We start from the raw sequence: 23,499 nt of genomic DNA on the forward strand, positions 1-23,499 counted from the left end.
ACCTATCCTCCATGAATTTATCTAGTTCTTTTTTTTAACCCTATTACAGTCTTGGCCTTCATAACATCCTCTGACAAAGAGTTCCACAGGTTGACTGTGCATCGTGTAAAGAAACATTTCCTTATGTTTGTTTTAAACCTGCTGCCTATTAATTTTATTTGGTGACCCCTAGTTCTTCTGTTACGAGGAGTAAATAACATTTCCTTATTTACTTTCTTCACATCAGTCATGATTTTCTAGATCTCTATGATATCCCTCCTTAGTCATCTCTTCTCCAAGCTGAAAAGTCCCAATCTTATTAATCTCGCCTCATACAGAAGCTGTTCCATACCCCTAATCATTTTATTGCTCTTTTTTGAATCTTTTCCAATTCTAATATATCTTTTTTGAGATAGGGCAACCAGATCTGCATGCAGTATTCAAGATGTGGGCCTACCATGGATTTATATAGAGACAATATGATATTTTCTGTTTTATTATCTATCACTTTCTTAATGATTTCCAACATTGTGTTCGCTGTTTTGACTGCTGCTGCACATTGAATGGATGTTTTCAAAGAACTATCCACAACGACTCCAAGATCTTTCTTGAGTGGCAACAGCTAATTTAGACCCCGTCATTTTATGAGTATAGTTGAAATTGTTTTCCAATGTGCTTTACTTTGCATTTATCAACATTAAATTTCATGTGCCATTTTGTTGCCCTGTCACCCAGTGTTATAAGATCCCTTTCTATCTCTTCACAGTCTGCTTTGGACTTAATTATCATGAGTAGTTTTGTATCATCTGCAAATTTGGCCACTTCACTTTTTACCCCTTTTTCCAGATCATTTACGAATATGTTGAATAGTACTGGTCCCAGTACAGACCCTAGGGGACACCACTATTTACCTCTCTCCATTCTGAAAACTGAGCATTTATTCTTACCCTTTGTTTCCTATTTTAACCAGTTACTGATCCACAAGAGGACCTTTCCTCTTATCTCATGACAGCTTACTTTGCTTAAGAGCCTTTGGTGATGGAGCTTGTGAAAGGCTTTCTTAAAATCTAAGTACGCTATATTCACTAATCCCCCTTGTATACATGCTTATTGACCCTCAAAGAATTCTAGTAGATTGGTGAGGAATGATTTACCTTTACAAAAAACATGTTGACTCTTCCCCAACAAATTATGTTCATCTATGTGTCTGATCATTCTGTTCTTTACTATAGTTTCAACAAGTTTGCCTGGTACTGAAGTCAGGCTTACTGGCATGTAATTGCCAGGATCACCTTTAGAGTCTTTTTTAAAAATTGGTGTCACATTAGCTATCCTCCAATCATTTGGTACAGAAGCTGATTTAAATGATAAGACTGCAAACCACAGTTAGTAGTTCTGCAATTTCACCTTTGAGTTCCTTCAGAAATCTTGGGTGAATACCATCTGGTCCTAGTGATTTATTGCTGTTTAATTTATCAATTTGTTCTAAAACCACATCTAATTACATCTTAATCTAGGACAGTTCCTCAGATTTGACACCTAAAAATGGCTCCAGTTTGGGAATCTCCCTCACCTCCTCAGCTGTGAAGACGGATACATAGCCCTCATTTAGTTTCTCCACATGACCTTATCATCTTTGAGTGCTCCTTTAGCATCTTGATCATCCAGTGGCCCCACTGGTTGTTTAGCAGGCTTCCTGCTGCTTATGTACTTAAACATTTTTTTTTTGCTATTACTTTTTGATTCTTTGGTCAGCTGATCTTTAAATTCTTTTTTGGGCTTCCTAATTATATTTTTACACTTCATTTCCCAGAGTTTATGCTCCTTTCTATTTTCCTCACTGGGATTTAATTTCCACTTGTTAAAGGATGCCTTTTTGCCTCTCACTGCTTTTTACTTTGTTGTTTAGCCACAGTGGCACTTCTTTGGTTCTGTTACTATGTTGTTTAATTTGGAGTGTACATCTAAGTTGAGCCTTTATTATGGTATCTTTAAATAGTTTCCATGCAGCTTGCAGGGATTTCATTTTGGGCACTATATCTTTTAATTTCTGTTTAACTAACTTCCTCATTTTTATGTAGTCCTCCTTTCTGAAATTAAATGTTACCGGGTTTGGCTGTTAGGGATGTTAAATTTAATTATATCATGGTGACTATTACCAAGCGGCCCAGCTATATTCACCTCTTGGACCAGATCCTGTTCTCCACTTATGACTAAATCAGGAATTGACTTTCCTCTTGTGGGTTCCAAGACTAGCTGCTCCAAGAAGCAGTCATTTAAGGTGTCAAGAAACTTCATCTCTGCATGCTGCCCTGACATGTGCCTCTTAGAAAAATAATGATATTGCAACTCGTGTGATAGTCCATGCCAATTCAACCTGCTCCCAGTACTGGGAACCAACCACCCCATTGTCTACGCTCCAACTGTGTCATGGATCTCTTAAGTGCTGGGTCCTACCCTACCCATCTCATGCATGAAAGTGTCAGAGGAAGATAAATGGAGGTGTGGATTTTTTGATATATAGCCAAAATTGGCACCATGCTGAAGAAGTGACTAATAGGGGAGGTAATCTAGTTGGTGACTGTAAGGTTTGTTTCCCATTGAGAAGATGTTGGGTTCTGGGGATGCTTTTGGAGGGAAGGCAATGAGGAGTGTAAAGGGGTGGAGAGCTCATGCAAGGGCAGAGCTAGAGAAAGTAGTAGTAATAATAATAATAATTGGAGATATACCAATCTCCTAGAATTGGAAGGGACCTTGAAAGGCCATCGAGTCCAGCCCCCTGCCTTCACTAGCAGGACCACGTACTGATTTTGCCCCAGATCCCTAAGTGGCCCCCTCAAGAATTGAACTCACAACCGTGGGTTTAACAGGCCAATGCTCAAACTACTGAGCTATCCCTCCCCATTTTAATCTTGATTCCCTTTCTACCCCTTAGATTTTTCAAGATAAATACTATCATTCTTCAGGTTTGAAGGGTAAAACAACATTTTTTCACCACTTCAAAGCAAATCAATTTTCTCTGAATTTGATTTGTGACAGGCATTTTACAAAAGCTGCATTGTAAAATTTCAAGAAGTGGGGTGAGGCTTATTTACCATTTGCTGATGTGATCACTTGTTAATTTAAAAATTAAACTGCAGTACAGCTGGCTAACCAAGACACACTTGATGCCCAGGTACCAGTCAAAATTAATAGAAATCATTCTGTAACATGTGTTTTAACTTTATTTCTTAATAAAGAATGTATTCTGTAATCCCTTTGCAAATATGCAAGCTTCCTTTTGTATACTTTACATACTAGTCCATATTTGATCCCTGTTTATTAATGTTAGACATCTTTTAGAGTCAGTAATTATCGGTGTTGACTTTTGATTTTTGATTTTAGCTTTTGGTAAAACATGGTGGAAACTTATTTGCGGAAAATGAAAATAAAGATACTCCCTGTGACTGTGCTGAGAAGCAACACCATAAAGACTTGGCCCTCAACCTGGAATCTCAAATGGTATTCTCACGGGATCCTGAAGCTGAAAGCATTGAAGCTGAATATGCTGCTTTAGACAAAAGAGAGGTGAAGTGAAACTTTTAATTGTGTACTTTATGGTTTTATAAATCTGCATGTCTAGCAACACTTTGTGATAGAGGCGAAAATATCTTAAGCATGAGCTTAACTCTAGGCACACTTTTAGATCCACTGATTTCAGTGGCACTACGCACATGCTTAAAGTTAAGCACACTGCAGAAGAGCAGTAGTGATTCCATAGTTAAGATTGAACAGAGCTTTCTGTTCATAGTATTTCAGAGAGCTCTGAATTACATACGCAATGCAGGTTGTCATTGAAAATTGCTGTGCCACATTAAAGCTAGGGGTAGAGTTAGTGGTGCACATTTGGGGTGATTTGGTCAAGTAAGTTGGGAGATAAAGCCGTCCAAAAACAATCAACTTCTAAAATTTTCAGTTTCTTACGATTTTCTTCTCCAAATTGAGGGGGGAAATATAAGAAGGATCCACAGCATATTTCGTCCCCTCAACTAGTGAATACCACCAAGAAGCAGCTGCAAACTGAAATATTTCAAACTACACCTCTGCCCCGATATAACGTGATCCAATATAACACAAATTCGAATATAACGCGGTAAAGCAGTGCTTCGGGGGGGCTGCACGTTCCAGCAGATCAAAGCGAGTTCAATATAATGCTCCCGAGGACGGCGATATATTGGGGTAGAGGTGTATATTAATTTTTTCTTTCTTGTTCTAGAGGGTTGTGGCTTGAACTGCTGTAAACCAGATCTTGTACAGATGCAGGAAAGCATGTAATTTTCATGTCCATTTTTAAAAGTGCTCTAGAATTTGTAGGCACATTCAGTTTAGATTGAAATTTGGTTTTGGAGTAACTTAGGTATGTTTTTTGGGTAGGGGTTTCTCATTTTAAAATTGCCTTCCAATCATGACCTGCTTTTTAATAAAGTGCTCTAAAATGCACATGCAGAGCCAGATCAGCTTGAACGTTGGATTGTCAGTAGAGGGACCCAGGTAAGAGGTAGTAGTGCAGCTTTGGAGTGGCTTGATTAAGGGATTTATAAGATGACCCCGTCCCCTTCCCTTTTCTCCCAAAATGAGTTGATTGTAGTGTGGTTCCATGTATCACTGACAAGAAGAAGATAAGGAGTGCAGGCAAAGCTGCAAGAGTAGAACACCATGCTAGTTTCACGGCACCTTTTCAAAAGAGCTCTAAAATTCACAGGCTGTCAGATCAACTTGGAATTTGTATGCCAGTTTGAAGACCTTGGATACAGTTTGTGGGGTAAATTTGAGTAATTTGGTCTCAGGTTTCCGAAGTGAGAGGCTTTTATTTTTCAGAATGCTTCAAAATGCTCCTGCGTAAGCAGATTGCCTTGGAAATAGCTATGCTACATCAAGATCCAGGTTAGACTTTGCGGGATCATTTAGTCAGGGAGGTTCTAATATAAAGGCCCACTCGCTACCCACTTTTAATTATCAAAATGCTCTAGAATGCACATGCATAGCCTGATTGGCCTGGAAATTCCTTTGCCAAGAGAGAGCCCAGGGTAAAGATGCTGGTGAAAAATTGGGATTATTTGGTCCAAGCATTCCTGTGATACAGCTGTCCTAGATATATTTCTTTTCAAAGTGTTCTAAAATTGTGTGTGTAAGTAGATTGCCTTGAAAATAGCTATGCCACATCAGAATCCAGAATAGATTGTGGGCTGCAAATTAAGGATCGTCTGGCCAAGAATTCCCAATATAAAATCCTTTCCCCAGATGATCTGCTTTTAATTTTCTAAGTGCTCCAGAAGCAGACACACAGCACAGGAACTGAAGTGGTAACTGAAAACAGGAATGTTCAGCATATCCATGGGGTCACTGTACTGAAACTAGATTAAGGGGTTAGGAATAGACTCGCTCAGTGCATGCCACAAGCACTCAGCTCTGAGTGGAAGCTGAGGATAAGCAGGCTTTCCTAGCGCAGGCCACAACTGCACAGCACTGAGACCAGAGGTTTAGGGAAATTGCTCAGGCTCTGGCTCAGCCTCCTCAAGGAAGGGCTCAGTGAGTGAGAAGATCTGTAAGCAACCCATTCACCAACTTAAAACCCCTTTGCATATCACTTACAAGAAGGTTAGCATTTCCAGAAAAAAACAAAATATAAACTATGAAAAACCATGAATTATAGTGTTAAGGTGACACTTCCCACACAACCTGTCTGGATGAAGATCCCAATAAAACTGGGAGTACAACAATATCTTAGCCCTCCCTAACCAATCCTGGCATTTTATCTGTGACCAGCACAACTCAAAATCAGTACTCTTACTCATGTAGACCTGCACTGAGATCTATGCAGCATCTTTGATGCAAGGGAGTACTTGCTGCTAGCTGACAGAGGGCAGAAAGGTACTGTTATATTCCCAGTTCCTATTGCCATCCCCCTGTGGGCAGAGTTAAGTGTTCTTGCATTATGGTAACAATATCTGAATTTCAAATGGTTGTAGCCAATTCAATGTCATTGTTCATATTCAGATGTCATCAAGGAATTATAAGGAATGCCTACATTTAGAATTGAACCATTTGCAATGAAGAAAATAAACAATTTGCAAAGCTTAAAAAAAGTCACAAGAATGTATCATTTCTAATTGCTGAGGGGCAGAACAAAAGCTTTCAACTTTTAAATAAGATGGGAGTGGGTAGTAACTGTACAACTTTTGCAAGTATTTTCTTTCTTTGAATATTTTTCTCAAGAATATTTCCTATGTAACTGTTTCTAATAGAAATAATTGTTTAACATGAGTTCATTCTAGAATCTTATGTGACATTGGTACTGGTTGAAATGCACGTTCTTCTGAAGAGACACTTCCGTTTTAGTTTTTGTCTTTTTAACAGGGCACCTTTTAATGATTAAATCTGAGTTTGCAATTAAAAAATGTATAACAAATGCAAGGTCATAATAGTTTTTTAATTAAATATATTCCTACATAACACAATATAGAATAGGAATATTAAACATTTACAAAACAAGGTATAAACTTAAGAACTATGTCTCTGTATAAAACACCAAGACACACAACTTTATGACCAGAGTCTGTTCTTTTATCATTGTGGTTAGGTGAAGCAAAAAGTGTCAAAATAGGATATGTCTGTGTTGGTTTTTTAAATAGAAATCAAAGGAAAGTTCCAAAAGTTTTCCCTTGCCTCTAATTTTGCATTTTTATTTCATTAATTAAAACAACCCACAATAAAATAATTTGAGCAAACATTGCCTGTATGTATCATGTGTAAGAATATAAGAAATATTTCTCTCTCAAAATTTATTAAAGGTGAAGTTAGACTAGCAGTAACCCAAATAATATACATTGGAATTTAATCTTTTTAACTAACTATTTTTGCATCAGTTTTGATGGTTTCACATTCATAGTTCTCTGGTTCACTGCTTATTCCTAAAATAGAAGTAGGTTCATCTTTGCAGTATAGCCCCAAGGAGGTAACAGGCATTTTCATTTTAACCCCGTACTGCAATGTATTCAGTATATGCTAAGGAACACCTGGGAATAAGCAGAAATTCAGAGCAGATCATCCAGAACAGTTTTAGTTCTCTGCCAGACACATAGAACTTTATATTGCACAATTACAAAACAATCATTTTCTTCAGATATTTAATTTATATTTGGAATGGATCTGTTCAGTTCCAGTTGAAAGTCATTTAGCAAGTATTATAAACACAACTTTAGTGTTTATATTTAAGAAAGTGAAAGATGTGTTTGCACTCGTAAAATAACCCACTTAAAATTAGTACATGGAGATAGAAATATCATTTTCAAATAGGAAGAGAAGACGAAAGTACAGCTGACTTATATGTCTCCAAATCTATGTATTATATATGTGCACGTTAAGTGGTAGATGCAGTATCAGATAATTTTTGAAAATATATAGCTCCAATTTATAAAAAGGATGATAATTATATAAAGTAAATTTGGCATCGCATGGTTACCATCTTAATTGCACAAAAAGGAACTGGTTTGTCTTAATTTTAACATTATATTAAAAATAGAAAAATCACTTTAATTTTAAATGAACTGATAAAATAAAACTTCTGTGCAAATGCTAAGATATTAATAAACATTTTAACGTAGTTTCAAGTAGCAATTTGATAATAAAAGAATTGGTATCTTTGGTTTTTGTATCTGTCTCAGAATGTTAAAGGTAAAATAAAGGGGAGGTGTGCATGCTCAGATGTGTGTGTATGTAAAAGGAGGAGTATAAAGAAAAATGAATTGAAGACAGTGGAAAACTGTTATTCCATGGGTTGAAGAAGTGACAGAACATGGAACATTCCAAAGTTACAGTATAGTTTAAAGGTCTGGTGATCTCTTTTGCCTGGTCTACACTAGTCTGTTATTTCAGAATTAGCCGAGTTAATTTGAAAAAAAAAAAAAATGATTTCATCCATGTGACCAAACAGGCTTTTTCCATTTAAAGGGTTCTTTAAATCAATTTCTGTACTCCACCTCGGCAAGTGGAGTAGCATTTAAATTGAGATCGCAATCCCGGGTTAAAGGTATTGTGGACGCAATTCAAGTTATTGGTCTCTGGGAGCTATCCCAGAATGTTCCCTTGTGACCGCTCTGGATGACACTCTCAACTCCAATGCACTAGCCAGGTGGGCAGGAAAACCCCTGGGAACTTTTGAATTTCATTTCCTGTTTGGTCACCATCAGTTCAGGTGACCATCAGCACAGTCCGCCACTCATCTCAAGAGATCACACAGTCCTGGATTCGCAGATGAGCTCCAGCATGGTCCGAACGGAAGGTACTGACTTTCATCGCATGTTGGAATACAAATACATAAGCTAATGTCTCCAGGGCCATGACGGAAAGAGGCTACTCCAGGGACACAGAGCAATATTGTACAAAAATCAAGGAGTTCAGGCAAGCATACCAAAAAGCCAGGGAGGCAAACGGATGCTCTGGGTCACAGCCCCATACATTCCGCTTCTACCGTGAGCTCCATGCACCACTACCCCACCACTGTCCGTGGACACCTGCAAGAGGGGAGTTGCATGGATCGAGGAGGAAGAGTCATTGGAGGACAAAGAGGAGGCGGAGGACAGTGCACAGGTGGCAAGTGGGGAATCTCTGTTCCTTTGGAGCGAGGAACTATGCTTAACACTGGAGCCAATAGCCTCTCCCAACTCCCAATGCAGGCTCCTGGAGCATGACTCCGGAGAAGGTACTTCTGGTGAGTGAGAGCCTGATTGGAGCCATGCGGTGGGGAGCCGGGGGGGAAACCCAGCCACGCTGGGCTGTTCGCATATAGTTTAAAGGGCTCATCCCTGCTCAGAGCCTCTTGGGAGCCACGTGGTTGAGGAGTGGGGGGTGTTGTGTGAAGTGATAATCCCAAAGGCCCTCCTTTATGGCAAACCCACCAGGCATTGCTTGCTATGGGAAAGGGGTCCCAACAGTTTGAAAATATTGAAATGAATGTAGAAGAAGCAGAACCCGCGTGCCCCTAGGCTGCCTGCAAGCTGAATTCTGTTGCCTGGCTGTGTGTGATGGCTTACTCATACCAAAGTATCCCCTTTGTTCTCTGAAATGTATCTTTTAAAATACTACCTTCCCTTTTTCTCCTCTCGCAGATGCAAATGTTTCAACGCGGCCCCTATCTACTCCATCCCAGAGGCTGGTCCAGATTAGAAGGCACAAAAATGAACTCCAGAAGATATGTTTGCCAAGCTCATGCAGTCCTCCCGCACTGATAGAGCCCAGCTGAATGCGTGGAGGCAAACAATTGCGGGGTCCCATAAAGCATTACAGGAACACGAACAGAAGAGGGACGCGCACGATGAGAGCAGGCAGAACAGTATGGTCAAGCTCATGGGGGGGCAAACAGATATGCTGCGCTGTATGGCGGATCTAATCCAGGAAAGGCAGCAAGACCGCAGACTGCCGCTGCAGCTCCTGTATAACGCCCTCCATCTTCCCCAAGTTTCATAGCCTCCTCACCCAGATGCCCAAGAACACAAGGGAGGAGGCTACGGGGACCCACACGCTCAACCCCAGAGGATCACCCAAGCAGCAGAAAGCTGGCATATGCGAACTTTTGATTTGGTTTCTTGGCTTGTCCTTCCCTCCTCCTCCACCATCCTAACCCCCTCTCTCCCCACCCCCAATCTGCCTTCAGATTTCTCTCACTGTGTTGTGCAACAAATAATAAAGAACAGTTTTTAAACAATTTAGACTTTATTTCCTTTCATATGTATAGGGGGCGGGTAACTTCAAGAGAAACAAACACAACTGTCACACCATACCTTGGCCAGTCATGAAACTGGCTTTCAAAGCTTCTCTGATGTGCAGTGTGCCCCACTGCGCTCTTCTAATTGCCCTGTTGTCTGGCTATGCGAAATTGGCCACCGGCACACAACAAGCAGCAGTTACAATTGGAATATTGATTGTGCTGAGATCTGAGCCAGTAAACTGCGCCAGCATGCTTTCAGACATCCAAAAGCACATTCTACCACCATTCTGCACTTGCTCAGCCTATAGTTGAACTGCTCCTTAATACTGTCCAGGGTGCCTGTGTATGGCTTCATGAGCTATGGCATTAAGGGGTAGGCTGGGTCCCCAAGGATAACTATAGGCATTTCAACGTACCCAACAGTTATTTTCTGGTCTGGGAAGTAAGTCCCTTTCTGCAGCTGTTCAAACAAGACTAGAGTTCCTGAAGATGCGAGAGTCATGCACCTTTTCCGGCCATCCTACGTAGGTGTCGGTGAAACGTCCCTTGTGATTCACCAGTGCTTGAAGCACCATGGAAAAGTACCCCTTGCAGTTTATGTACTGGCTGCTCCGGTGTGCTGGTGCCAAGATAGGGATATGCATTCCATCTATCACCCCACCGCAGTTAGGGAACCCCAGTGCATTAAAGCCATCCACAATGGTCTGTACATTTCCCAGAGTCACTACCCTTGATAGTAGCTGGTCAATGATTGCATTGGCTACTTGGAACACTGCAGCCCCCACAATAGATTTGCCCACTCCAAACTGATTCCCTACTGACCGATAGCTGTCAGGCGTTGCAAGCTTCCACAGTGCTATAGCCACTCACTTCTCAACTGTGAGGGCTGCTCTCATTTTGGTGTCTTTGTGCTTCAGGGCAGGGGACAGCAAGTCACAAAGTTCCATGAAAGTGGCCCTACGCATATGAAAGTTTTGCAGCCACTGGGAATCATCCAAGACCTGCAACACTACGCGGTCCCACCAGTCTGTGCTCGATCCCCAGGCCCAGAATCGGCATTCCATGACATGAACCAGGCCCTATGCTACCATGATCTCCCAAACGCCACATGCCATGCTTCTAGCAATGTCTGTGTCCGTGTCCTCATCAGTATAATAATTGCATTGTCATCACTTCCTCACCCAGTTTTGCAGGTACTGCATATAGTGCTGCGTAATGTGCGATGTGTTTACAATGGTCAAAACTGCAGCGGAGATCTGAGTGAGCTCCATGCTTGCCGCGCTATTGCGCCTGCATGGGTAATCCTGGAAAAAGGGCACAAAATGAGCTGTTCGGTTCAAGATGGCCGATAAAAGGTGTTAAATGGTTGTCTTCTGTAGCTTTCACAAAGTCGGGAAGCTCATTAGAGCTGCAAGAGTGGGAGAGCAGAGTTTGTGGTGGAAGCTGTGCGGCTCTGTTCACGATGGCTGAAAAATGACAGGAAATGGTTAGATGAAAGAGTAGATAGAAAGATGAGAGGACATGTGAGATGGATTCATAGTACCAGGAGACAGGCTGTGCACTGTGCTGCACCATCTGCTGGTAGTTTGGTGTCTGCCGTAGCTCTCACGGAAGGAGGAGCAAGTGACAGCACACACCCAGAAACACCCACGAGAATGTTTTTGCCCCATCATGCACTGGGAGCTTAACCCACAATTCCAATGGGCGGCAGAAACTGCAGGAACTGTGGGATAGCTGCCGCAGTGCACCGCTCAGACATTCGATGCTAGCCTCGATACTGTGGACACACTCCGCTGAATTCACGCGCTTTAATGGGGACGCACAACACCGAATGTATAAAATCGCTTCTGAAAATTTGAATAAGTTCGAATTAATTTCGTACTGTAGACGTACCCTTTGTTAAACACAAAGTGCAAGTTTTTCAGTACAGACCTCAATTATAATCTAAGGGCTTCTACAGATGGAATGAGTTGAAGTTCTTCTGTGCACTTAAGGTTTGATCCAAAGTTCATTATAATCATGGGAGTCTTTCTATTGACTTCAATATGCTTTGGATCTGGGCCTATATGAGTTATTCAGATATGAATTACGCATATATCTGAGGTCATAGAAAACATTTTTTGAATTACATTGAGAAACAGTACATGTACATATAATTAAAGAACATATTATCTTGCCAAAGAGGGCATATTTAAAATTTTCTGTGTGCACAACATTACCGTTACCATTTCCAGACTTCTAACTGCTTAACTTTGTCTTCTTAATGTTTTTTTATGGATTAATATATTAGTTTGTGAACAAAATATATTTATTTTTAAAACACCATCGTAAGGAATATTTCCCATATTGCTTTAAAGAGCAAATTAAAATTCTTAAAACCAGAGAATCTAAAAATCCTTGCTGGGGCTTGTGTGGAACATTCCAACTGAGACAGTATAACACGTACTACTCAAACGAAATAAGTGCCAGTGGTCAACATAGAAACAACCAATTAAACATAACTTAGCGCTATTGTGCACTTCAGATTGAAATGTTAGTTCCTTGAATATACATTTATGTTGCAGATATCATTAAGAAATATCTTTCCCTTATAGATTCTGTCTTTAAAAGATGGTGGTTGTCATGCTGATGAAGCTAATTTATATTCTTTCAGTGGTAATTCAAACTACAGTTCAGATAAAGTCCAGAGGGTTTAGTCATTGTCCCAGTTTTTTAGAGCATATCTATGCCAATGTAATCACTTGAGCACCCAACTGTTTGTATCTCTGTATATTTGACATGTTTTCATAAGTTATCTTTTTTGTAAAAAATTAAATAGGTCTATCAAATTCTAGAATGCTGTCAAGCAAATGACCCAGATTTACTTTAGCAGGGACCATTAAGGTTCAGAATGTTCTTAGTCGCACGATAGGTGTGCACCAACAGGAAGACACAAGGAAACACTCCCCAGTTTGTGCAGCCTACATAAGGAAATGCAGGAACCACTTCCATCATGCTTTCCAAAAGAAGACAAAGAAGAGGCAGGGCTCTGAGTCCACTTCTTCTGTTCACACTAGTCTGGGGAATTGGCTAGTACCAGAAAGGACAGCAGGCGCTCCCATCAATTGATGCTAGTTTATGTTGCTGATGGATCCTACTGCTTGTGGGTAAATACTGGAGTTAGTTTATTAGATGTATTTTTTTGAGAGTTTATTGTGGATGTCCAGTGTGTGAGATGGACTCTTATTTACTGTAGTGTAAATGTGAATTATAAAAAACTATTTAAAAGGCCAGTATATCATTTTCTCAGTCCCTTGTTTCTCTCCTCGATGGTGTCTGCATGGGAGTATAAGACTTACTATAGACTTTATTTTTTCCTGTGTTATTTTTAAGGAGTAAGGATGCAGCTCTCATATCTTGGCCATAGGAGCTGGAGTGTGACCTCAGAGTTGCTGCCTTTTTGTTTTCCACCTGACCCTATTGCTAACACTATAAGAGAAGATGCCACCCTGAAACAAGCAGGGGGATTGAAACTGGTTCTCCCCATTTAAGGTGGTCATGTCTGGGGCCACTGCTGCCCAAACTGCACAGTTGAACTTCTGTACTTGCGATGGATCAGCCACCTATAGCTGTATGCTCAGACCACTCAACCAATCAATTACCTCCATTCCCACTTCTGACTTGGTACATGCTGCCTCATGTGGCCTGCAGTATGACACCAGCCAATTATACCTTCCCTTTCTGTCCAAGTCTTCAGCATTCCTGCCCCCAGGATAATGTCAAGGCAATGGCCCTCAGCACATAAGTGGTCAGTGAAAAGTCATCCAGCTGCTACCTGTGTTTGCATTTTTGCCAGGCCAAGCAATATCTTACTTCAGATAATCCTGGATCCGGCATTCTTTTCTTATTCATCCCTCAGAAGTAGATTTTGAACAGCTCCAGAATTCTAGTGGCTACCTAATGAGTTAACTTTTCCAATAAGAATTGTTTGAATTTCCTGTCTTCAACCATATCACCAGCTGAGTTCCATGCAAACCTAGTAATTTAGAGTCTTTTTTCTTTTTTTTAATCATTTGACATAGAGTTAGACCATCTCAATGACTGAACTCTAAAAATTTCAGAGAACTGTAGATATATCTTCTTTTGGCTTTGAAATATGTAAAATTGATGCACTATAAATGAACATCACCAGATTACAATGTCTTCATATAATTTGATATAGTTGTCAATCTGCACAGTCATGAGCCAAACAAAAGAATTCATCCCCAATTTACCTATCAAGAGGATAGTTTCTCCACCTGCAGTTTGAGAAAATTGTTAGGTAGTAGAAATGTTTAAATTGTTGTTGCCAGTTTAATGCCAAATTATTGTTTAATGGAAAATCTCTACTTTTGAAGAGCTAACCTGTCTTTTCCTTTTCTTTTTCAAAGCCATATGAGGGACTAAGACTTCAGGATTTGCGAAAGCTAAAGGATATGCTGATAGTGGAATCTGCGGACATGCTTCAAGCCCCACTGTTTACTGCAGAAGCTCTGCTTCGGGCACATGGTAATCAAAAACTAATAAAGCATTCAGACAGTTGTAGAAATTATCTCAGCAAAATAAATCATGTTCATGGCGGGGGGGGGTTTCTGCTATAATTCAAAGAAAAAGAGAAAATAATTATTAACAAAATGTGTATTCTTTTTTTGAGTATATTCCCACTCTTGGGATAGTTTGCCAAATAGTATCATACAGTGGAAAGAGGGAGTAGAGTCCTAATTAAACAATGACTGAAGCACCACTCTGCCAAGCAGTGCTTCAGACCTGGATGGCAGATACTATGCATAATATCTTGTAAAAGTGTGAATTGGACTTCATGCAGCAGCCCAGCATATCTCAATGAGGGGAATATATTTAATGAATGCTATAGATACAGCAACCACTCTAGGAGAATGGGCTCTAAAAGGAACAGGAGAAGAGAGTGAAGCTTCTCTACAAGGTTCCCCAATACACCGTCTGATCCGTCTAGAGAGATACTGCACTGAAATGATCCTTAGAGATGCCGATATACAAAATAAACAGCTTAAGACCAGACCTTACATTCTTAATTCTGTCCAGCTAATATGAGAGTGATCTCTTTACATCTAAAGAATGTCATCTGTATTCCCCATTACTTGTGTGGAAGTTTGAGGATAATACATGTAAATTAATACTTTGATTTACAAGAAACTCTGAAATCGTTTTAGGAAGGAATTTTGGGTATGGTCTAAGAACCACGTTATCTTTATAAAGAGTAGTATGGGGGGAGGGTCCTCTGTCAATACATGTTACTCATTAATTCTTCAAGCAGAAGTGATTGCTATTATAAAGCCTGTTTTCAGAGATAAATGAAGGGATAGCTTGCTACAGTTTCAAAAGGGGAAGACATAAGCTGCAATAGAACTAAATTCAAATTCCATGGAGGGAGCAGGCCCTGTACTGAGAGATAAAGAGTCACTAAACCTTTTAAGAAGTGTTTCTCCAGCTTGTGCAAGAAAATAGATTTTTCCCGTAATATCAGTATGGAATGCTACTATTGCTGCTAAATGGACTTTAATGGGGGAGAGAGACAACCCCATTGGTTATAAGTGTAACACATATTCTAAAACGAATTGTATAGGAACTGTAACTGGTCAAGATTTCTACCAGATTGGCCATATAACAAATCTTTTTCATTTAAAATTGTAACTTTTTCTGGTAGATGATTTCTGAGTATTAATAAGAACTGGCTGCTCCTTTGAGGAGCAAGGTCTTTCTAAATCTGTCAAAGTCCTGTTGCCCAAGCCAATAGACATAACAATTGAAGATCTGCATGGAATGTCCTTCCCTCTGTTGGGACAGTAAGTCTGTAGAAAACAGAACGTCTTGTATTTGACGTTGGATAAATGGAGCAACTCGGTGTACCATTGTTGCCTTGGTCATGCAGGAACAACTAAAATCACAGTGGCTGAATCTTGTTTTATTTTCATTAGAACTTTGAGGATTAGAGGGAATGGGATAAATGCGTACATCAGACCCATTCCTCAATCTAGGATGAATGCATCTGTCACTGATAGATTGGCTGAGCCTGCTCTTGATAAAAATGGAGACATTTCATACTGAATCTAGTGCCAAACAGATCTGTCCAAAATCCCCAAAAGACAGAAAATGTTCTGAATCACTTAGTCCTTTAGAAACCATTTGTGCATCTGTGAGGAATCTCTTTTCAAATGATCTGCATCCTTGTTGTGTTCTTCTTCGAGTGATTGTTCATTCCAACGAGGTGCGTGCGCGCCATTTGCATGCCAGCTGGAATATTCTTCCCTTAGCAGTGTCCAGAGGGTCGGCCTAGGCACCCCTAATATAGGGCTCCGCCGATCCTCCACTCCTTCAGTTCCTTCTTACCGCTGGTGATGGCTAGCTGGAACGTCGCTCGCTCCTGCAGCAAGCGCTCCAGCAGTGTCTGATAGCATATCATGTATATAGTTTCTCAGTTAGTAAATAGTTGTTCCTTATAGTTAGTTGGTTTGGGCCCCCCTCCCCACAAGGTTCCCTCCTCCTGGGGTATGCCCGGGTCTCCAGGGTTTGAGCCCTGTGAGGCCTATGTCAAGTTTATGCCCAAGAGTGATCCTCACTCTTCCTGCTTGCAGTGCCTTGATGAGAGTCACCAGAAGGAGAAATGCTGTATCTGCAAGGGTTCCGTCCCAGAACCCTCAAAGACCAGGAACAGAGACTAAAACTTCTGTTGATGGAGGTGACATTGAGGCCACACTCTGACCCGGGACCCACTGAACTGGCACCAAGCATGTCCTCATTGGTGCACAATGCTCTGACACCAACGGTGCGCAAAATGGTCCCAACTAAGGCCCCTCAGCACCATCATGACTCGGGTCATAAGAAGTCGGCCTCAGCACAGCACCACTCTCCCTCCCCGTGCCAGTAAAGAAGAAGAGGCCTGTGAGGGGTCGATTGCCCCTCTCGAAACCTAAGGGGTCTGCAGTGTCCACACATGTGTCGGGACAGACTGCCCCCTCCTTCCTTCTGCCTAGGGTCTCGTAGACTCCTGCCCCAGCTGGGGTCTGGATGAGTCCGAACCCTCCTCAGTCCCCAGACCACCAAGGGGACATACAACTACCGTCAACGCTGGGGGCAGCCACAGACCTGATGCACCTCCTAGTGCTGTCCTCCCGTCAGAGGTGGGACAAGTCGCCAGTGACCATGCGCCTTCCATTCCACTCCACGGGCAAGCCTGCCGTGAAGGCCTGCCAGTCTCCATCACCACCACCCCAAGCACCGCCTGCACAGACAGAGGGGCCACATCATTCCCCGGCTTCACGGCACCACTTGCCAGCGACCCAGGGTACTGCTACTCCATGGTCCTCCAACTCGGAGACCTCAGAGTCAGAGGCGGACTCTTATCACGCCAGCAGATTGCGGAATAGGAGGTCCAGGTCTCGATGGAGTCAACAGCCATACCCGGCAGCAACAGTGGCAGCCGTCTGCTCAATGGCCCTTCTGGACACCCAGGGCTTACCATCAGAGATTGGTCTGCAATCCAGGACTGCGTCGATGTCTTTGGCATCTTTCACAGACAGCTGGCACCACTGCCATCGTCGGGCTCAGTACCGCTGGATTTGTCAGCTCTGGCACCAGCTGCAGTGCCAAAACCCCATTACCGTGTGCTGAGGGACCCAGAGGGGCCAGGGTAGTGAACAGGGCCTGCTACCCATCCTCTCATCCTTGTCCTTGCTGGATGAAGCGGTCACAGGGACATCGACAGCCCCAGCTCTCAAGGACAACAGTGTTCTCCAGCAGCTATTGACGGGCCACTCAAGGCCAGAGGATACAGGCAGAGGAGGTGGAGGAGGATTTAGACCCGGTTGTGGACATCCTTGCTCCCTGTGGCCCATCCAGAGTTGCTCTGCTATTGATAAAAATAGTAGTTGACACATCCAAAAATCTGTAGCAGATCCCCGCTTCTCTGGCCCCTACGGCCAAGAAAACCGAGCTGCGCTATTTCGTACTATCTAAGGGGTATGAACACCTTTATACCCACCCTTCCCCAGACTTTTTGGTGGTAGATGCGGCCAATCAGAGAGAGCACCAGGGGTTCCAAGGCTCCACCCCTAAAAACAGGGATGCCAAGAAGCTGGACCTATTTGGCCAAAAGGTCTATTCGACCAGGGGCCTGCAGCTCCGCATAGCCAACCAGCAGGCCATTGTGAACTGCTGCGAACATAACACCTGCTTGGCAATGGCTAAATTTGCAGAGCTCCTGCCTCAGGACTCTCAGATGGAGGTCTCCACACTCGTGGAGGAGTGGAAATTGGTTTCCCAGGCCACTCTGCAAGCGGCTCTGGACACGGTGGATGCAGCCTCGCGCACGCTGGCCGCAGGGGTGGTGATGAGGCGAGGCTCCTGGCTACAGGTCTCTGGACTGCCCCACGAGGTCCAGCAGACCATACAGGACCTCCCCTTTGAGGGATCTCCCTTTTGTCTGAAAAAAACAGATAAGAGACTTCACAGTCTGAAGGACTCTAGGGCTACTCTTCGCTCGCTGGAGCTCCTCACGCCAGCTACCCAGCACAGGCGTTTTAGGCCTCAGCCTGCCCCTTGGCCTTACCAGCCGCAGAACTGCCAGGATGTTCCACGCAGGCAAAACAGGAATGGTAGAAGGAGGCAACATCCTTCCTTTGGGCAAAACTCTGGTCAGACCAAACCTGGGCCCAGACCACTGTTTTGAAGGTGCAGTCGAGGACAGCTTACCACAACGAACTCCTGGATCCTTCCTCTCTTACCTTCTCGTCCTGTCGATCCCCTTTCTACCATGCCTAGTCCCAAATTACTTCAGACCGTTGGGTGATCTGCACAGTAGAGAGGGAATATTCCATCCAATTCTGTGCTCCCCCCCACCCGCCAACCCCCTTCCCTGTCCCTATTCAGGGACCCCCTCACGAGCAACTTCTGATTCAAGAAGTGCAGTCCCTTCTCTCAGTGGGCACAGTGGAGGAGATTCCTCAGGAGCTAAGGGGCAGGGGGGAGTTACTCCCAGGATTTCCTAATACCGAGGGCTAAGGGGGGCCTCAGGGCCTCAAACCCATCTTGGACCTGCTGCAGCTCAACAAGTTTGTAAAGAAACTCAAGTTTCTCATGGTCTCACTAACCTCCATTATTCCCTCATTGGATCTGGGAGACTGATTACGCTGCCCTCAACTTGAAGGGCTCATATTTTCACATCACAATAGTCTCACATCACAGACGCTACCTCAGATTCGTGGTGAGCAATGGCCACTATCAGTTTGCCATCCTCCCATTCGGACTGTTGACAGTGCCCCGAGTATTCACAAAGTTCATGGCAGTCATTGCGGCATTCCTGTGCAAGCGCCAGATACAGGTGTTTCCTTACTTCGACAACTGGCTGATCAGGGGCTGCTCAAGAGCCCAAGTGCAGGGTCAGGTCGAATTCATCAGAAGGACCTTACTCAAATTGGGTCTTCTCCTAAATAAGGCCAAATCTACTCTGTTCCTGGTGCAGAGTATAGAGTTTATAGGTATGGTCTTAGACTTGACTCAGGCCAGGGCATACCTCCTGGAAGCCAGGTTTCACTCACTGGGGGACATCATACAGGGCCTCAGAAAGTTCCCCACGTCCACAGCAAGGAACTGCCTAAAGCTGCTGGGACACATAGCTGCATGCACCTATGTGGTACTGCACGCCAGGCTCAGACTGCGCCCGCTCCAGTTTTGGCTGGCGTTGGTGTATCGGCCAGCCCGAGACACTTTGGACAGCATCATAACCCTGCCCTGCCCAGTGTTTGACTCCCCCCTATGGTGGCTCTACTTATGATTGGCTTGTGTGGGAGTGCCCTTTGCCAGCCCTCAGCCCTCTCTCTCACTGGTGACAGATGCCTCGGATCTGGGCTAGGGAGCTCATCTCAGGACTCCAGGCCTCTGGTCTCAGGTGGACCTTGCTCCGCTCATCAATGTCAGAGAGCTGAGAGCAATACAACTGGCATGCCACGCTTTCAAAACCTACATAGCAGGCATGTGCGTTTCAGTCCTCATGGACAACACCTCGGCGAAGTTTTATACCAACAAACGGGGGTGCACACTCCTCTCCCCTATGCCGGGAAGTCCTTGCACTGTGGGACTTGTGTGGAGTACTCGATCCTCCTGCAGGCATCATACCTCCCAGGAGTGCAGAACGAACTGGCGGATAGTCTCAGCCAGACCTTCCATGGCCACAAGTGGTGAAGTAAGTGATTCTAAGTTGATCTAAGATATGTCAGCTTCAGCAACGCTATTCTTGTAGTTGAAGTTGCGTATCTGAGGCCACATCTATACGACGCACCATATTGGCGCGTTACAATCGATTGCTCGGGGATCGATATATCGCGTCTCATCTAGACGCGATATATCGATCCCTGAGCGCGCTTACATCGATTCCGGAACTCCACCAAAACCAACGGAGTTCCGGAATCGACATGGCGAGCCGCGCACATCGATCCCGCGCGGTGAAGACGGGTGAGTACATCGATTTTAGATAATCGATTTCAGCTACGCTATTCTGCATATCTAAAATCGATTTTCACGCATCGTGTAGACCTGGCCTTAGATCGATTCTCTCTCTCGTCCCGTCCCCCTCCCCCCCCCAGTGTAGACCAGGCCTAAGAACCCTTTAGATTGACAGAATGTGGTTGGTTTTGTGGACGCAGTCATTTTTAAATCGACCTAACATGGCTAATTCAACCTGACCCCGTAGTGTAGACCAGAGCTGAGAAATTCTTTGAGCCTCATCCTGGGTTTTCTTTCCTCTCTTGCGTTTGAGAGAGTGCTTGCTGTTGGTGTTGCTGGTAATAATCTGACTGCCTCTTCTCATTATAGAGGGACAAGGTGGGTGAAGTAGTGTCTTTTATTGGACCAATTTCTCTTGGTGAGAGAGACAAGTTTTCGAGCTTATACAGTGCTTTTCTTATAGTAAGACAAAGAAGAAAATGGTGTGTGGTATTGCCTGTGATGCCTGAGCACAGGCATAAGTGTTCTCTGTTGATAGGGAGATGGTTGCCATGGAACTCGTCTCCTTCATCTTCTCCAGTACCTCATAAGTTTTTGAACTAAATAGTCCATCCCCTTGAAAGGGTAGGTCTTCTATTTTTGATGCTCTTTCCACAGAAAGAAATGATCGTAGCCGTGCATGCCTACATAGAGCTATTGCAGATGCAACAGCTTTTGAAATGGTGTCAGGGACATCAAATGATGCCCTGAGGGCATGCTTAGCCCGGTTTTGTCCCTGTTTGTTGAGAGCTGATGTTAACTTTACCAAAAATCTCCCAGAGGATTACAGAAAGACTCATCTCTTATCTCACAGTTGAAACTAATACCTGTCCATCGCTGCTTGACAATTTGCCACATGCATGTTTAAAGAAGTTGAAGAAAACATTTTTCTACCTAGACTCCCAGCTTTTTCTCTTCTATATCATAAGGGGAAGAAGGTTGAAGACTTCACCTTGCTCTTTGAAGTGATACTGCTATAATCAGAGTTTGGCTGAGGGTTTACATGAAAACAGGAGAATCTTTCGTAAGGGATCTGGTATAACTTGTCAACCTTCTTTGAAATTGTTTGGTACAATGATGGATTCAACCATAGGAGTTTTGCTGGTTTCCAAATACCTTCCAGCATAGACAACAAAACCCTGCGTTTTGCAGTAAACCTCAAAATGTCAGACTGGATGCATAGCCTCATTGAAAGCTACTGATGGTAATTTTAAAGTTTATGCCATTCTATCAACTAGTTCATGAAATTTAGATTGCCTCTGCCAAAGAAGACAATGCTGTAACTACTCCCACACTGCCATTGTGCAATGAGCCACTTTCCAGTTCCATGACATATTGGAAATTTTCCTGTGGACATTCCTCCTGGTGGTCATCTTCAAAAAGTATAGCCTGTGCCAAAGAAAGAGTGCCATACCACTTTTCAAAGCTATGCCCTCAGAACACATTCATATGCTGCGGGCAGGGAGGGAGGTGTGTGAGCACCCTAACACACACTGCTACCAGAATTTCCATTGTCCTGGCTGCTCCCCCTCTGCACATCCCAAGAGTGGGAATATGCAGAGGATACTTGAAGAAGAAAAATTTATTACAGTATTTTGTCATGACATAAGTCTACCACTCATCTAGTCTATTTAGCAGTTGGAATTCTTGTCCAAAATATAGATTAGCACTGAATGTTGTGGTAGAAAATAAAACTAGCTTCTTTTTGAAGTAGCATTTCCATTTTAACTGAGTTCATAAAGATGGTTTTATATCCCCATTTATTCAGACTGTCTGCAGTATACCAAAAACATTCAGGCAGGGGAGTTAATACAAAAGTGACTGAAACTGCGAATCATAATTAAGAAATTTTGAGTTAAAGCTGTTTGGAGAAAAAAGGTTTTATTGTTTCAAGATAGAGACCTAAAAGTGGAACTACTTAGATAGTTGATCCCATATTGAAGTTCTGACCTTCATAAAAGTCCATTCCTATATTTATTTAGTCGAACCAATGGTTGTTTGCTGCTAAATATGTTGTGCATATAGTGAGTGTGTAAAAAGACACTCTTCTTTCTGTTACATAAAACTAATATGTTCATTATAATAGGTTTAACATGGATGTGAATAATAGCAATTAAATTAGCCCTTCCAGATGGTTTTGAACTGTTTCTCTTATTAAACCAGTCCCAGGTAAGGGTGGTGGTAAACCAGAGAGAAGCTTGTGTGCAGATCTTAAGGGGTCCGGGAGAGTGGGAAACAGAGGTAGGGTGTTGCAGAGTAACCTCTGGCCAGGAGAGGGTGATCAGGCGGCAGCTGGGCCTTCTACAGTCTGCCTGCCAGACATCACATTGCAGGATTGAGGCCTTAGGCTCTGACCCAGTAAAGCACATAAGCATGTGGTCACTGTATGAATGTGAATAGTCCCTTTAAGCACATGAGTGGTCCCAATGAATATAAAGTTATGCATGTTAATCCCTTTGCTACAGGGGGCTTCAGTTATTTTTTGTGGGTTTCTTGCATAGTAACTAAAAAATTTGAAATAGGGAAGTGTGATTTTAAAACCACAGAAATTGGCAGAATGTCTCACAAGTGGGTAATGCAGTACTTGAAATCTAGTTAAAACTAAAAACAACAAAAATAGTTTCAAGTTGATTGTGTACCTTTAATAGAAAATTAGACTAACTTTTATCAATGTCTTTAAATGATAACCTAATCACATACAAGTCACTGATATTGCATAATAAATTTTTAATTTAGCTAATTTGCTTTGTTTCTTATATGATATTAATATATAAGGAGAATAATATTTTGAATTTTAAGAATACTTAGTTAAGACTGAAGATTCTCAGCTGGCAAGTTCTGTAACCTGTACAGATATTCTTAAGAACAAAATGTTGGCAGTGCTATGTATTCCATGCTGGAAGTCTGAGTCTAAAGCAATGAGGTTGATGTAAACTGTGCAGACATGTCCGCCACCATCTAGAGAGCTGTAATTGAGATTTGAGAAGGAATCCGTCTGGGTTGCGAGGTCATTCTCTTGATGTTGCCTTCATGGTATAGCTGTAACTTAATGCAATTGAACATTACCTAAAGAGAAGTACACACATAATTTGCAAGTCATGAGAAAGCAGGCTCTTTTGCCTTCAGTTTATTCAGTATAAATTGGAAATTATTCAACCAAGCATATTTAAAACTTAATAATGTGTTTGACATAAAAATAAGGACATACAATGGGTGTGATTATGTAACATAACTGATGAATA

General features: G+C 42.6%; 1 protein-coding gene across 10 annotated transcripts in view; it reads left to right on the forward strand.

The window, feature by feature from the left end:
• The window catches only part of ANKIB1 (ankyrin repeat and IBR domain containing 1), a 167,125-nt gene that overhangs the window by 90,983 nt on the left and 52,643 nt on the right, over positions 1-23,499 (forward strand). For all 10 annotated transcript variants that reach the window (XM_032798119.2, XM_075062347.1, XM_075062345.1 and 7 more), the window contains 2 exons: positions 3,364-3,546; positions 14,134-14,251. In XM_032798119.2, coding sequence (XP_032654010.1) covers positions 3,364-3,546; positions 14,134-14,251 — 301 coding nt within the window. The remainder of the gene's footprint in view (positions 1-3,363; positions 3,547-14,133; positions 14,252-23,499) is intronic.

The sequence above is a fragment of the Chelonoidis abingdonii genome, chromosome 2, assembly GCF_003597395.2.
Source record: "Chelonoidis abingdonii isolate Lonesome George chromosome 2, CheloAbing_2.0, whole genome shotgun sequence".
NCBI lineage: Eukaryota > Metazoa > Chordata > Testudines > Testudinidae > Chelonoidis > Chelonoidis abingdonii.